Below are 13,378 nucleotides of genomic sequence, written 5' to 3'. Positions count from 1 at the left end.
CTCCTTGGATCTCTGTGCCTGTCTTCTTCCATCCCTCCTCCCATACCTCCATTTCCCACTCTGTCCCCCCTCCATCCCTTTTCTGCATCTCTCCAGGCAGGGACTTGGGAGCATGGCCCTATGGGTGCAGTCTGGGGACAGGGATATGGTGGGTGTGGTTTAATGGTCTGGGGGTGGAGCCATCCAGGACACCTCCTCCACAACAGCCTTCTGGCCTTCCTCCTGCAGCTCCCTTTCCAGTCTTGCCCAACCCGGTACTGGTGTGCTTGCCTCAGCCACCCGCAGGAATGAGGCACTGCTGGGCCCCGCCCTGTCTTTCCGGCTGATGCCCCAGACCCCGACCCCAACCCCAACCAGCCCGCCAGTGCCCACAGAACAGCTCAGGGCAGCGGTGAGGGAGGCACATGGCCTGGCCTCAAGACTTGTCCCTGACTCGCCCACTCGCTCAGCTGTTCAGAAAGACACAGAAATTGCCAGAGCTCAGCCCTTGGCGTAGGGACCACTGCGTGAGCGAGTTCTACAGCCTTTCACTTCCAAAGATCCTGTGTGGGAATCCCAGCCACACAAAGGCAAGGCCACTGCTGGGGCCACCTCCCCAGTCTCCAGGCAGCTTCTCCCCAGGGGCTGTTGCCAGGCACAGGTACCACTTCCCCTCACTTGTGGGGCCCAGGCAGGAGGGACTGGAATTTCTGAGGTCCGAGTGCCCTGTAGGAAAGCGGGGTCTTTCTCAACCTGAGCATCTGGCCCAGGGGAAGGTATAAGGGGCTCTGTTGTTCCCCTAAAACCATGCTGCTGCTGCTGCTGCTAAGTCGCTTCAGTCATGTCGAGGTCCTAATAGCCCCAGTGCCCGTGAGGAGTGTGCCTTTATCTGAGGAAAGGGTCTCTGCAGCCGTGGTCAAGGTCAGATCTTGATGATATCATCCTGGATTTGGAGAGTGTGAAAGCTGTGGAGGAGAGATACCTGGGGAGAGAGGCACCCGCGGGACCTCCGAGGACCACAGGAGCCACCAGGGCTGGGAGAGAGGCCCTGCCTACACTGACCTGGGGCTTGCGGCCTCCAAACCTGAGAAAAGACACTTATCTTAAGGCCCCCACTTGTGACAAATACAGGTGGTGAGCTCCCCACTGCAGGAGGTGTATCAGCAGAAGGTGGGTGGCCATGGGCAGGGGCGTGGTAGGCAGGAACAGCCTGGGGACTCAATGTGTCCATCCATTCATCCGGAAGAAGCCAGGAGAACAGCTATGATGCAGCGCCTGCTTCGGAAAGGTTTACTCCAGATCAAGGCGTGGAGGGAGGGTGGACTGGAGGCCCAGAGTCACGCACTGCCCAGTAGAGGCCCTGGGAGGGCCCAGGTGTTACACTGCCTCTCCCAGTGCTGCCTCAGGGGTCTTCCTATCCACCGAGTCTGGGCCTCCAAACTCAGACTGGCGCCTTGATGGTGTGCATTCTGCCTCCTGCGGGCAGGTGGGAAACCAGGAGAGCTGACCCCATGCTCCATGGCGAGGCCCTCCTCAGCTGGACATGTGGTACAGATTCGAGAGACCAGGGCAGACGGGCCCTCCCAGGATGGCGTCCAAACCTAGCACTCAAAACTTTGCAGAATCTGGCTCCAAACTGGCTCCTTTTCAGGATAATGAAGCCCCCCACCCCAGCACCCCCAGCCAGCTGCACAGAGTTGCTACAGGTGGGTTCCTGGGGCCTCCTTAGAAACCTTCCTAGGGCACCCTGCATCTTAAAGGTTCCAGGGCATCATCACCCCCTCGCGCTTAGACTTACACTTTGTTGATAAAACCACAAAAGCCCAACAGAGAAAACTAAAGACGCTCACCGGCCCCTGTCCCTTCTGGAACCTCCCTCTTGGCAAGAAGAATGGATGAGAGAATCAAGCCTGGTGGGGGACTGGACGGCAGCGCAAAATGAAGGAGCCCCTCGCCCCCCGGGCACCAGGTCCAAACCGCAGAAACATACAAGTGGCTAGGACTCGATACAGAAGGTTCAAGAGTGTCAGGCAAGACCCTTCATTCTCAGCCACATTTGCAAGTGCTCTGCCTGAGGCAGGGTCCCCCTGGGGGGTGCAGGGGAGGGACGGGGGAGAGATGGGGGTGGCGGCGGAGGATGGAGGAGGAGGAGGGGAGGGGACGGTAGCAGGGAGGGAAGGAGGAAGCACAGCCAGGCACTTCCCGAGGAGGAAGCGGCGCCCGGATTTTCCCCAGGTGTGGCCCCAGGTATAAAGGGCACCACAGGCCAGCCGCCGCCAGGTCAACCACCAGGGACGTGCTGGAGCCGGGAGCCCAGAGCCCAGCCCCTGCTGCAATGGTAAGATGCTCCTCTCCCCGTACCCCCACCTGCACCCTGAAGGGCTGGAGGTTCACTGACCCCCCAGGCTGAGGATGTTGGGGGTAGGGTCCAGGAAACCCATCAGATCTCGGGGTCAAAGGGAGCCAGGATCCTGGATCCCAGGTTCGCTGGCGAGCTTGGGCTGAGAGGCTGGCCCCTCTGGACCTCCTGTTCCCTCAGCCGTAGAGGGAGGCTACACCTCCCCCACCCCATCCTTCCACCGGGAGCAGAGCCCGCGGGTGGCAGTGGAGGGCCCCATCCCTGACCACCCCTGACCACCCACCGCCTGTTCCACCAGCTCCTCCCTGGCCTCCTGCTTCTGCTCTGGCTTCCCGCCAGCCTGGCTCGCCACAGCCCCTCACTGCTGGTGGGGGCCCACACCCACCCCCACAGCCCTGGGACCCCGCGCTGCTACTCCGCCGAAGAGCTGCCCCTGGGCCACGCCCCCCCACACCTGCTGGCCCGAGCTGCCAAGTGGGAGCAGGCGTTGCCGGTGGCCCTGGTGTCCAGCCTGGAGGCGGTAGGCCGCAGGAGGAGGCACGCGGGGGCCCCGGCCGGGACTCAGTGCCCCATGCTGCAGCCGGGGGAGGTGCTGGAAGCTGACATCCACCAGCGCTCCATCTCTCCCTGGAGATACCGGTGAGGGCGGGCTCCTGGGGCCTGGGCGCTCTCCCTGTGACCTCCGGCCGGCGGTTCCAGCTCCGTGAGGGCAAGGGTAAGGCTCCACGTGAGCCAGTCCTCGCCTCATGTCTCAATCGCAGCCCAGACCTGGGACATCAGGGTCCCCTGGGTTATTTTGGGCCCCCTATCTGAGTCCTTGCAGGGGTGAGACTGGGACAGGTGGGAAGAGAGCAGGCTTCCATGCTCTGGGAGGCCATGGGGCACGTGCATACCCGCACTCATTGGGCACCAGCTGTGTGCCACGTGCTCTCAGTGCCCCACACCGCAGGCCCTGGGCCCTGAGTGCATATGGCTGGGTAGGGGAGCGTGGGGAGGGAGGGAGGCACCCTCCAGGCTCTCTGACACCCCACTTGTCCTCACAGTGTGGACACGGATGAGAGCCGCTACCCACAGAAGCTGGCCTTCGCCGAGTGCCTGTGCCGGGGCTGTATCAGCGCTAAGACGGGCCGTGAGACGGCCGCACTCAACTCAGTGCCGCTGGTCCAGAGCCTCCTGGTGCTACGCCGCAGGCCCTGCTCCCGGGACGCCACGGGGGCGCCCACGCCTGGGGCCTTCACCTTCCATGCTGAGTTCATCCGCGTGCCTGTGGGCTGCACCTGCGTCCTGCCCAGGTCGGCCCGGTGACTGCCGCTTGGCTCCTGAACTGGCCTCCAGGGAGGCCCTCCTATTTATGTGTATTTATTGGTTATTTATGTGCCCCTGGGGTCTTGGGCAGGTACGAGCCTCCAGGAAGGGCTGGCTCCAGTAAAGGCTGGGGTGAGGAGCGGGGCGGGGGCCTGTGCCCGGCAGCCCCCACCTCGAAATTCACAGTTTACCCTTTCACAGAAACAGCCAGGCTAGAAGGAACATTTTCACTGTTCTAGGACTTGTTAAAACACCTACAGAAAAGGGAAACTGTTCTGATGGCTGCCTCCACCTCCAGGCCCCTGGGCGGCCCTCACCCCAGCCCCTTGGGAGGAACAAGTACCCCTGTGTTTCTAAAACAGCTTTTCATTTTCCATGTGAATCTAAGTTGTTTACTTGATAAACCACCCCCAGAACACAGACCTGGATGGCACAGAGGGCAGTGGGTGAAGCCCCTCTCTCACTTTCACCCCTGCCAGGCCCTCTATACCCATCTGGGCCCAAGGGGCAGTCACTGATCACCGCCCGCCAGGGGCAGCCACTGGTGTGGTGTGTCCTAGAAAGATCTGTGCATGATCCCAGGCGCACCCAGGGCGGGGCAGGTTTCAACAGAAGAGCCCAAGGGTGCCCTGATGGATGAGCAGTGGCTCCCGGGCCTGGCGATGGGCCACACTCCCAAAGCCCAGCCCTCTATTCACAGACATGGCTGTGGTCCCTGGGGACCACCTCCCCGCCCCACGGACAGGTGTCCTCAGGGTAACTTCAGGGCAAGTGGTCAACTCAGGGGGACATGTCTTTAACTTGGCTGAGTCATGCTCCCCCAGCCCCAATAGGGGCCCAGAAAACTCTAGACACCCCCCTAGGGTTTCTGTGCACTGTAGGTGACCTGCTAGAGAGGGGCAGCCAGGCTTACCAGCTCAGGTGCCCCATCAGCTACCGAGGAACTGCCCGCCCACTCATGGCAGGATATCCTGCACCAGAGCACATTCCAGGCAGAGTTTAGAGTCTGAGTGCACAGCCTCAGCACAGCCTCAGTCACGACCCCCCTTAGAGTCTCAGCCTCCCTGCTACCTGTGACGCACCTCAGCTCCGAGGGCTGATGCAGAGCCGCAGGGCTGCAGGACGGCTGTCTGCACCCCCTGCCGTTTTCACCCGATGACTGACACCTACTGTGTGTAAGGCCCCGGAAGGCGGGAGGGTCTCAGAGAAGGCTTCCTGGAGGAGGTGACTATGTCTTGAGCCTGGAAGGAGTCTTCAGTCAGCACTTACGCCCAGCACTGGGAATGGAGCAGTGACAAAACGCGCAGCCCCCCGCCGCCCTGAGGGTGGCTCACGGCCGCAGGACCCGCGGCAAAGCGCTTGGCCTGTTGGTTGTGAACACATCAGGAAGAGAGGCGCTGCAGTGGAGGCCACCTGGGGAGGACCCGGCTGGCCACCCAGGGCCCTGTGCTCCAGGCAGAGGGAGCGGACCGTGCAGAGGCTGTGTCTGGGAGGTCAGGGTGGCTGGAGGCCAGTGGGCAGGGTGATGGGGTCCAGAGCAGTGGGGCTGGGGGTAGGGTGGGGTCTGCCCTGTGTGTCTCTGGGCTCTGAGCCGGGCACTGGGCAGGCCCAGGTAGTGCTGGGAGTAGCCAGGGGGTGGGGAACGGTGAGCCCGCTGGATTTATGCTGAAGACAGAGTGTTGGTTGATGGGCAGGGTGCCCTCCGGGACAGAGGTCCCAGAGACCCCGGTTCTGAAACTGTGAGAGCAGGAGGCCAGTGACTGAAGGATTTTCCCAGACTTTGGGGGACTGAGTATCCAGGAAGGAAGGGCCTCACAGGCTGGGTGTGAGCTGATGAGCTTTGGGGCCCCTGCCATGGCTTGTATGGTGTCTGTGTGGTGTGTTGGAGTAAGCAGGGGACATGTGTGGTGTGTGTGTGTGTTGTGGAACCAAATTTGGGTCTCTTGTCTGTTGATTACCCACCACCCTCCCTCACTGTCCTTAAAAACCTTTCCCTGAAAGCCATGAGGGGGCTGGGGGTCTTCTGAGCATGAGCCGCTTGGCCTCCTAGCTCAGCACCTGCGATAATGCTACCCTTTCCTTCACCACGACCCAAGTCAGTAGGTTTGCTTTGCTGCACGGGGGTAAGAGGACCTGCATTTGGTTTGGTAACAGTTTTGGCGACCCAGAGTGGGCGGAAGTTCTTGTGCGGGCGTCTTGCCTATGGCACATCAACCCTGGGGTGGTCTGAGGGGTGCTCCAGCAGGTGAGCCCTGGCAGATGGGGGATCTGGGAGGACACAGGCCCTCCCCCCAGACCCGAGACATTCATTTCCAGAGCAGAAACACAAACACAGGGAATTCCAGGTACATGATTCATGGAACAGGCGAGGCACCGAGACCCCAGCCCTGCTGTCAAGGAACCCCAAGGAGGCTGCAGGAAAGGGGGCACCCCTGGCTGGGCGCCACACACCCCCACCCACCCACTAGCCTGCCCACAGGAAGAAGGACCTTCAAAGCTTCAGCGGGCCAGAGCGGCTTGAGGTTCTGGTCACACGACCTCGTCATTCACTGGCATGGGGTTTTCCTGGGGGCCACCCGTGGGGACCCCCGCCGCCTCCTCACTCGGCTTCTTGCGGGCCTCAGCCGGGGGCCGGGGTGGAGGGTTGCTGGGCGGCTGCTTGATGGTGCCCCCAATCTGCGGCCGCTCCTTGGGCTTGGGCTCAATGGGGCTCCACTGCTCCCCACGGATGGCTGCCTGCAGGACACACAGGCTGGGCGTGGGTCCTCCTGGGCCGCCCCCTTACCCAGTCCCTGCGCTCCCCTACCCCCGCCAGGGTCCAGAAAAGGACTGAGCTCAGCAAGACCTGAGGGGCTGTAGCTCAGTGAGGTTATGTGCCAGGCCTGAGGCTACATGGTCAGAACCCAGCTGTCTCACCAGCCAGGAGACACCTCAACTAGAGAGGGGGACAGTGGAACTCTGGGGCTTCTGAATGACCCCTGGAGGCCACTGCCAGGCGCACAGCCCAAGACCAGGCTTCCTCCCAGGGACTAAGGGCTGGGAGCAGGACAGGAGCCCAGGCCTAAGGGGCGTGATGATGAACTGAGGCCAGCAGCTCTGGGTGGGGGTCGGGGGTGGGGTGGCAGGAACAGTGTGGGAGGCCAGGGGCCCAGGCATGTCAAGGGGGGAGACTGCAGCCCAGGGAAGTTGCCGAAATGCAGAATCCTGGGCCTGCCCCACAGCCATAGGCCAAGTGGACCTAGAAATGTGTATCTCTAACTTTGTATCCCATAATAGTTGATTAAAAAAAAAAGTGACGACATATAATTTATGAAGTATAAGAATGAAAAGAGGTTCTATAATCACACCTCCTAAGTTAAAGACTACAACACTCTATCCCAGAAGCTAAAGCTAGAAAATTAAAGGAAGATAATGCAGGGAAATACAGCAGACAGGCAGCAGGGGGAGAAAAGCACAAACCATAAAGTAGAAAAACAACTTAGATGACAAACTTGTGTTCTGCTCAGTGAAGAATCCAAGGATCCCTAACAGAGAGGAAGTATCCTCAAAAGCTAAAACCTACAAAGGGTTCACAATGAAAGCACACTCACGGTTCCTGCAAACTAACAAGAAGACAAAACCCCAACAGAAAAAATGGGGGAAAGATTGGAACAAGCGGCACAGGACTCAGCTGCGATGTACGAGGTGGGCGCCTGGAGTTGGAATTAGTAGAGCAATCAAGTCAAAACTGCCTCTGGGAGGCTGGAGGCTGTGTCTGGGTTGGAACCCATGCCTGTGGGCTGACAGCGGCAGGCAGCATGTGAACAGTGGGCGTTCAGCAACCTGTGCCTGGCAGGGATCCTCGTCCCTCCCCCCTCCACTGTTGTAGCTCCCTGCCCCCTCCTCCCCACCTCCCAGCCTCCCCACCCTGCTATAAAGATGGCCTTAAGGGGCCTTTTGCATAACCTGGACTCCAGGCAAACCCAGCCCCGCGTGGCTTATGGCACCACCCAGGCTCATGAGTCCCAGGGAAGTGCTCCTGGCAGCACCCTGAACTGGATAGAAAACTCTGAGCAATGGATCCCACTTCAAGCAGGGCTCGGCGGGCCAGCCAAGTCCCCTCTCCGAATTTTTGCCGCGTGTCTGTAAAGTGGGGTTCCCCCCTCCCCTGTCGAGGCTCTGTGGCATGGGTTACAGGAGGATGTAGGGAGTGGCTAGCACATTAGATGGGCCACACATGGAGGCCACAGTGTCACTGTCCCCACAACGTAAGCCAGGACATGGGCTCGGCTTGCAGGACCAGCAATGAGGCTGAGGCTGACTGCAAGGATGCTACCCACCAGCAGATAGATGCCGCTTGCGATGGCCAAGCAGGCTGTCCCCAGGATGGTGGCGAGCAGGAAGCCAGCAGGTACCGCCAGCCTGGAGTAGGGGTGGAGGGCAGTCAGAAGGGACAGGGGAGACAGAGGATGGTCAGAGGGGGTCCGCAGCTCCCCCGCCCCCGGCCCGGGTCAGACAGCACAGGATCGCAGGACCCTGAGTGGAGGGGAGGCCCAGTGCTACGGCTGGACTTCTAACTCCACCCCGAGCTGTTCTCTACCTGGTCTGCACCTTCCCGAGTCTTAGGACAGGGCTCTTGGCCCCTGGCCACCACCCTGGGAAGAGGTCTCGGCAGCATGGCGGTTTCTCCAACAGACTCACCGGGGGCAGCTGAGCCTGGGGCACCGATTACCTCTGAGTTAAGCTATCAGGCTGGGGTGAAGTGTTAATGGCAGATACAGGTTTGGGGAACCCCTGGCAGAGCCTGGGACATGGGTTTTTGTTTGGAACGGGTTCTGGGCTGGGAGGGGCCTGATTGACCCCAGCAGTCCTCTGCCGGTGGTGCTGGGGGGTCCCAAGTGGGTGCAGGCTCACCCGAGGTGCAAGAAGGCCCGGATGTAGTAGTTCCTGGTGAGGGGCCCAAACAGCTTCACCACTCTGGTCAGGTACTTCTGTCCACTAGGCGGGAGGGGGAGACAGGCCATGTCACCCTCCACCTGCCCCAGCCTCTCAGACCACCCGGTTCTTTGTCCCGGGGAGGGGAGGGGGTCTCAGGCTCAGTGGCAGGGCAGATCCTGAGTGGGCTAGTGCTGGAGCCTCGGAGAGACAGGAGTGACAGGCTCCTCGTAGTGACAGCTGGTGGGGGTGGTGGGGTGGTGCCCAGAGCCCGGAAGGAAACTCACCACCTCTCCATGGTGGAGCCCTTGCTCCTCTTCCCTCGAGGGTATTCCAGCAGGCAGACCAATACGCCTGCTGCTCTGAAGCGGAGGTTAAGGAACAGCCCAGATCAAGCCTGAGAGGCCCCAGGGAGTCAGCTCTTTTGATGAGAGAACAGAGAGGTGTGGCCACTGCCTGAGGTCCACAGGATTCCAACAGGGCAGCCTCCCTCCCCAATGCCTGCCTTGGCGTCTGGACGGCTTGTAACAGCTGGACTGGCCGGGACAAGTGGGGCTCGGTCCCCTGGGGAGGCCCGGCCAGCTGGGGAGGGTGACTGATAGAAGGGAATGCGGAGGGACCCCGAGCATTCTCGGGCCTCAGTGTCAGCCCTCAGGTGCTGCGGACACCTCCCTCCCTTGCCAGGGCCCAGGTCCCCAGGCTCTGTCACCTCCCTGCTTGGAGCCCCTCCTGCCTTCAAGGGGCAGCAGCCTCTCTGGCCCCAACCCTGATCTGGGTCTGCAGCAAGAGGATACATGGAGTAGGCGCCCAGGTACCACTGGGTGAACTGACCGGCCGTGGCCACGATGCCCCCGGTGATAAGGACTGTGGGCAGAGGAGAAGGAGGTTAGTAGGTGCCATACCCCATCCCTTTTAGGGGCTCTGGCCACCTCCCCAGGGCTCCCTCCCCAAGGGGGGCCACCAGTCCACCACAGAGCTGCCCTGTCCGCCCCCGTGTTAGCCCAGGAAGGGGACCCAGGCGGGGGAGACCTTGGTAGATGATGGGGGTGGCTGTAGGCATGGGCGTTGGGACCCTTCCCCAAGAGCAGCATTTGAAGCAGGGAGGGGGCTGAGGAGCTGCTGAGAGGGAGGCAGGGCCTGGCTCCAGCCTGGACACACCCCCGAGGCCTGTGAGCCGCGGCACCCTGAGCGTTTGCTCAGTGCATTTAAGGACCACCAACCATTTAAGGTTGACTTTGTACCAGCTGCATGGACCCTCTCTCCCGGCCCCGGGTGTGTGGACTGGTCCTGTTCGTGTGCTCTGTGTGATGCCGGGTCTGTGGGCCTGGTCTCTCCGGCCCTGTGTGCACCTGATCACAGCCCACCTGCTGTGAGCATGTGCATCGCCCCCGTTCCTCCCCAGTGATTTTCTTCTACAGTGGTAGCTTCAGCGTACCGCTCAGAGGCGTGATGCACACTCACACTTGTCACTCCGTCATGGCCACCCATCCTCAGGGTTCCAGTCACTTACTGAGGTATCACAATTACCTAAAGTGCACAGACTTTTAACACGTGTGACCCCCATCATGTGACCACCACCCATATCAAGATTCTCCCCCACCCCAGGTTTCCTGGGGGCTCTTCTTTTGCTGACAGAAGGTTGGTCCAGGCCCTTCCTGGGGTGGTTTGCACAGAGCTCCAGCTCGCTGTTTGTCTCATTGGGTAGTTTTCCACAATTTATTTATGCATTCTCCTGCAGTACTCTTGCCTGGAAAGTCCCATGGACGGAGGAGCCTGGTAGGCTGCAGTCCATGGGGTCGCTAAGAGTCGGACACGACTGAGCGACTTCCCTTTCACTTTTCACTTTCATGCATTGGAGAAGGAAATGGCAACCCACTCCAGTGTTCTTGCCTGGAGAATCCCAGGGACGGGGGGCCTGGTGGGCTGCAGTCTCTGGGGTCGCACAGAGTCGGACACGACTGAAGCGACTTAGCAGCAACACCAGCAGCCTTTGGGACATGTCAGTTGCTTCCAGTGTTGGCCCTTTATGAATCAGCTGATGGAGTTAAATTCTTCACCCTTTAAGCAATCTGATAGTGAATTTGACACATTTTATTGACTGTGATCACAAATAACTTACTTTGTTATCTTACTTGGGTTTCCTCTTGAACAAGCTTTTCTTTTTTTTTTTGAACAAGCTTTTCTTGTTGCTTCTCCTGCCTTCTACTGACTTGATCAAACTGTAATTTTAAAATTCCTCTTCCTGAACTAAATGTGGACTTTAGAAGGTTTATCTTTAATCTCACCCCAAATTAGCCACAATTATTAATTATTTACAGTCAGTGTCTTCACAGTGGCATAGCCATCTTCCCTCTGGATCCAGCTTCGCCCTCGCTGGAGCACGCCCTTCAGCACTCCTTTCTGATGACCTGAACTTCGCTGGTGGTCCCTGCAGCACAGTGGGAGAGGGCAGCCCCTGCCCCGTGTGTAGCACAGGCCTGAGTTTCCAGCGGTTTTGTCTTCCTTGTGACTTTCTTCATCCAGGCTGTGGTGGCAGATAACACAACTCCTTGGAGGGGACGATCTTTTGGTCTGTTTCTAGTTCAGGCAGCCTTTCCCGGTCTGGCCTCAGAGTCCCACAAGGTAAAAGCTCTGACCCCCCGCCCCTCCCTTCAGCCCCTGAACCCTGGCCTTCTGCTGGTGTCACGTTCATTCACACTTGCTGTGCTGGAGGAGGGAAGAGCCATTGCTCCTGCGTTCAGGCAGTGGTTCGTCCACTCAACCTGGGCATGCAATTTCCTTGGCCTGAGCCTGCGTCATTAGCGGTAGCCTCAGCTCTCAGAGGGGGCTGGGGTCTCTCGATGGGGACAGACACTTCAGATCATGGAGAATGAGGTGGGTGGCGTGGCTGTCAGGCTGGGAACTCTGGAAACACTTCTCTGAGCAGGTGGATGTGGGCAGAGAGGTGAAGTGGGGGGAGCCAGCCCTGTGGCAAACACCAGGGTGGTGGGCCCCCGAGGCCAGAGGGGTAGGGGCAGAGTGGTGGGAGATAGAGGGACCGTGATCTGATTAGATGCAATTCTCTACAACATAAAGGGCCGGTGGGCTGAGATGCTCATGGGGCCTGTAGTTGGTACTGAGTCAGGAGTTAGCAAGAGGAGGAATTTAGAGCCAGAAGGTTGTGAAGGAAGACGAGCAGTAGTCATTGCGGTGGTGATGGGGAGGGGTGGAGAGCAGAGGGAGAAGACAGCTCTGGGCAGAAGCAAGGACAGCCATGTACTGACCCACTGGGTTCTACACCATCTAGAAGCCAGAAGGGGGCTGCCCTGCCTGGCACCCCAAAGTTGCCCACCCCCCAAAATGTGACCTTAAAGTACTCCCTCCCCACACGCAGCCCAGCTTCGCAGGCTCCTTCCTTCAGTCCCCAGGTTGGTGGTGGGGGCCTCAGGGTGGGTCCCAGGTGAGATGCGGTGGCTGAGACCCTCCTCATCACTTTATCCCCGGGTCCTCTCGCCCGCCCACTCCCACTGGGGGCGGGGCCTTCCTGGGAGGGGCGGAGCCACGGGCGGCTTCCTCAAGCCTCAGGCCCCACCCTCTCCTGAGAAGTTGAGTCCAAGTGCGTACCACAGTTGAGCACAGGGAAGCAGGGGGGACGGCCGCCTTCCTACCCAGAAGCAGGCCCTGGGAGCTGGGTGGGAGGGGTCACATGGGTCGTCCCCAGCTGCCTTGTGCAATGTCCTTCTGAGCAGACTCAGGGTTGCGCCCCGGGAGACAGCGGTCACCCAGTTCCACGGACCAAGCCCCTGGCCAGGAGGCAGGAGGAGCCCACCTCCGCAGCCCAGGAGCCTTAGGGGAGGCAGCTTCCATCCGAGGGCAGGAGGGTCACTCCAGGCAAGGGTGGGTCATGCTGGGTTTTCCCATCCCTGCTGGGCGGTGAGTTCTCCGGAAACCACGGGGGCAAGCGCTTCTTCCCCAGACTGAACTTCCTCTTTTGTGTGTGTGTGGGGGCGGGGGAGGAGGAGGGCAGAGGATGGGGGTGTGGGTGTGCACGGGGTGCAGGGGCAGGAGGGCCCCGAACCCCCCTCCCCAGCCCCAAGGCTCCTCTTGGCGGCTGCAGCCTGCTCCCAACAGAGGCCTCCAGCCCCCTTCCCACCGGCGCTGCAGGTCGCCCACTGGAGCCTCCGGGCCCGGAGCCCAACCCCAGGCTCCAGCCGGGTGTCTGTGGCTCCTCAGGACCCCTGCTCCCGTCCCTTCTCCAGCCTGTCCTTCCCCCTTTACCTCTCGCAGCCTGGGGTCTCCAGGCCCCTACTTCCCCAGCCCCAGCGCCCCCCTGCACTGCCGAGGCGCTCCGCCCCCAGGCTCAGCAGTCCCTCTGCAGCCCCCGCCCAAAGTGCGAGCGCCCCCCACTCACTCAGACCGGACGCCAGCGCCTGCTCGTTGGCCCACATGGCCCACTCGATCTGCCCCATGGCGGCAGATCGGCTCGAACGCGGCTCGGACTCTTCAGACCCCAAGGCCCCAGAGCTCTGCAAGCCTCCCGCCCCGCCCAAGTTCCCCAAGTTCCGGCGCCGCCCCGCCCCGCCGCTGGCTCCGCCCCAACCCGGTTCCCCAGGTGACAGGCCGGCGGCAGATGGGGTCCCAGGAGCCTTGCCCCTACTCCCTCCACCGGACCTCAGGTCTTCCTCCCCTGCAGGCCCAGCCAGCCCGGCCTCGGTGGACTCCTGGAGGGGAAGCTGGACTCCTGGAGGGGAAGCAGGGCTTCAGGCCAGCCCCTGACCTCGTGGGGAGCCTCCTGGGAGGCCGGCCGCATCCGGCCCTGCGCTAGTGCAGGTGTGGTGGCCT

General features: G+C 60.8%; 2 protein-coding genes across 2 annotated transcripts; one reads left to right on the top strand and one right to left on the bottom strand.

Moving 5' to 3' along the window:
• The first annotated feature begins 112 nt into the window (after positions 1 to 112).
• Positions 113 to 3,967, top strand: IL17C (interleukin 17C). Its single transcript, XM_005892442.2, has 5 exons — positions 113 to 152; positions 335 to 391; positions 2,519 to 2,583; positions 2,637 to 2,977; positions 3,382 to 3,967. Exons 1-5 carry the CDS (start codon positions 113 to 115, stop codon positions 3,641 to 3,643), a joined length of 765 nt encoding a protein of 254 aa, XP_005892504.1. The 3' UTR covers positions 3,644 to 3,967.
• Positions 3,968 to 5,982: 2,015 nt separating this feature from the next.
• On the bottom strand, positions 5,983 to 13,107 carry CYBA (cytochrome b-245 alpha chain). The gene is made up of 6 exons (XM_005892408.3): positions 12,948 to 13,107; positions 9,352 to 9,421; positions 8,845 to 8,919; positions 8,537 to 8,620; positions 7,963 to 8,044; positions 5,983 to 6,379 (listed from the first exon to the last, which is right to left on the bottom strand). Exons 1-6 carry the CDS (start codon positions 13,003 to 13,005, stop codon positions 6,173 to 6,175), a joined length of 576 nt encoding a protein of 191 aa, XP_005892470.1. The 5' UTR covers positions 13,006 to 13,107; the 3' UTR covers positions 5,983 to 6,172.
• Between the last annotated feature and the right edge of the window lie 271 nt (positions 13,108 to 13,378).

Source organism: Bos mutus, chromosome 18 (genome assembly GCF_027580195.1).
Source record: "Bos mutus isolate GX-2022 chromosome 18, NWIPB_WYAK_1.1, whole genome shotgun sequence".
Classification (NCBI taxonomy): domain Eukaryota; kingdom Metazoa; phylum Chordata; class Mammalia; order Artiodactyla; family Bovidae; genus Bos; species Bos mutus.
This window is presented reverse-complemented; position numbering and strand designations above follow the sequence as displayed.

What these genes read in the sequence shown, in the direction of transcription:
- IL17C (XM_005892442.2), top strand. Translation starts at nt 113, where the DNA reads ATGGCCCTATGGGTGCAGTCTGGGGACAGGGATATGGTGG. An exon ending in CAGAACAGCTCAGGGCAGCG is followed by an intron (nt 392 to 2,518) that starts GTGAGGGAGGCA and finishes CTGTTCCCTCAG; the next exon opens with CCGTAGAGGGAGGCTACACC. An exon ending in ATCTCTCCCTGGAGATACCG is followed by an intron (nt 2,978 to 3,381) that starts GTGAGGGCGGGC and finishes TTGTCCTCACAG; the next exon opens with TGTGGACACGGATGAGAGCC.
- CYBA (XM_005892408.3), bottom strand. Translation starts at nt 13,005, where the DNA reads ATGGGGCAGATCGAGTGGGCCATGTGGGCCAACGAGCAGGCGCTGGCG. An exon ending in GGCTCCACCATGGAGAGGTG is followed by an intron (nt 8,621 to 8,844) that starts GTGAGTTTCCTT and finishes CCTCCCGCCTAG; the next exon opens with TGGACAGAAGTACCTGACCA. An exon ending in CAAGCGGCATCTATCTGCTG is followed by an intron (nt 6,380 to 7,962) that starts GTGGGTAGCATC and finishes TGTGTCCTGCAG; the next exon opens with GCAGCCATCCGTGGGGAGCA.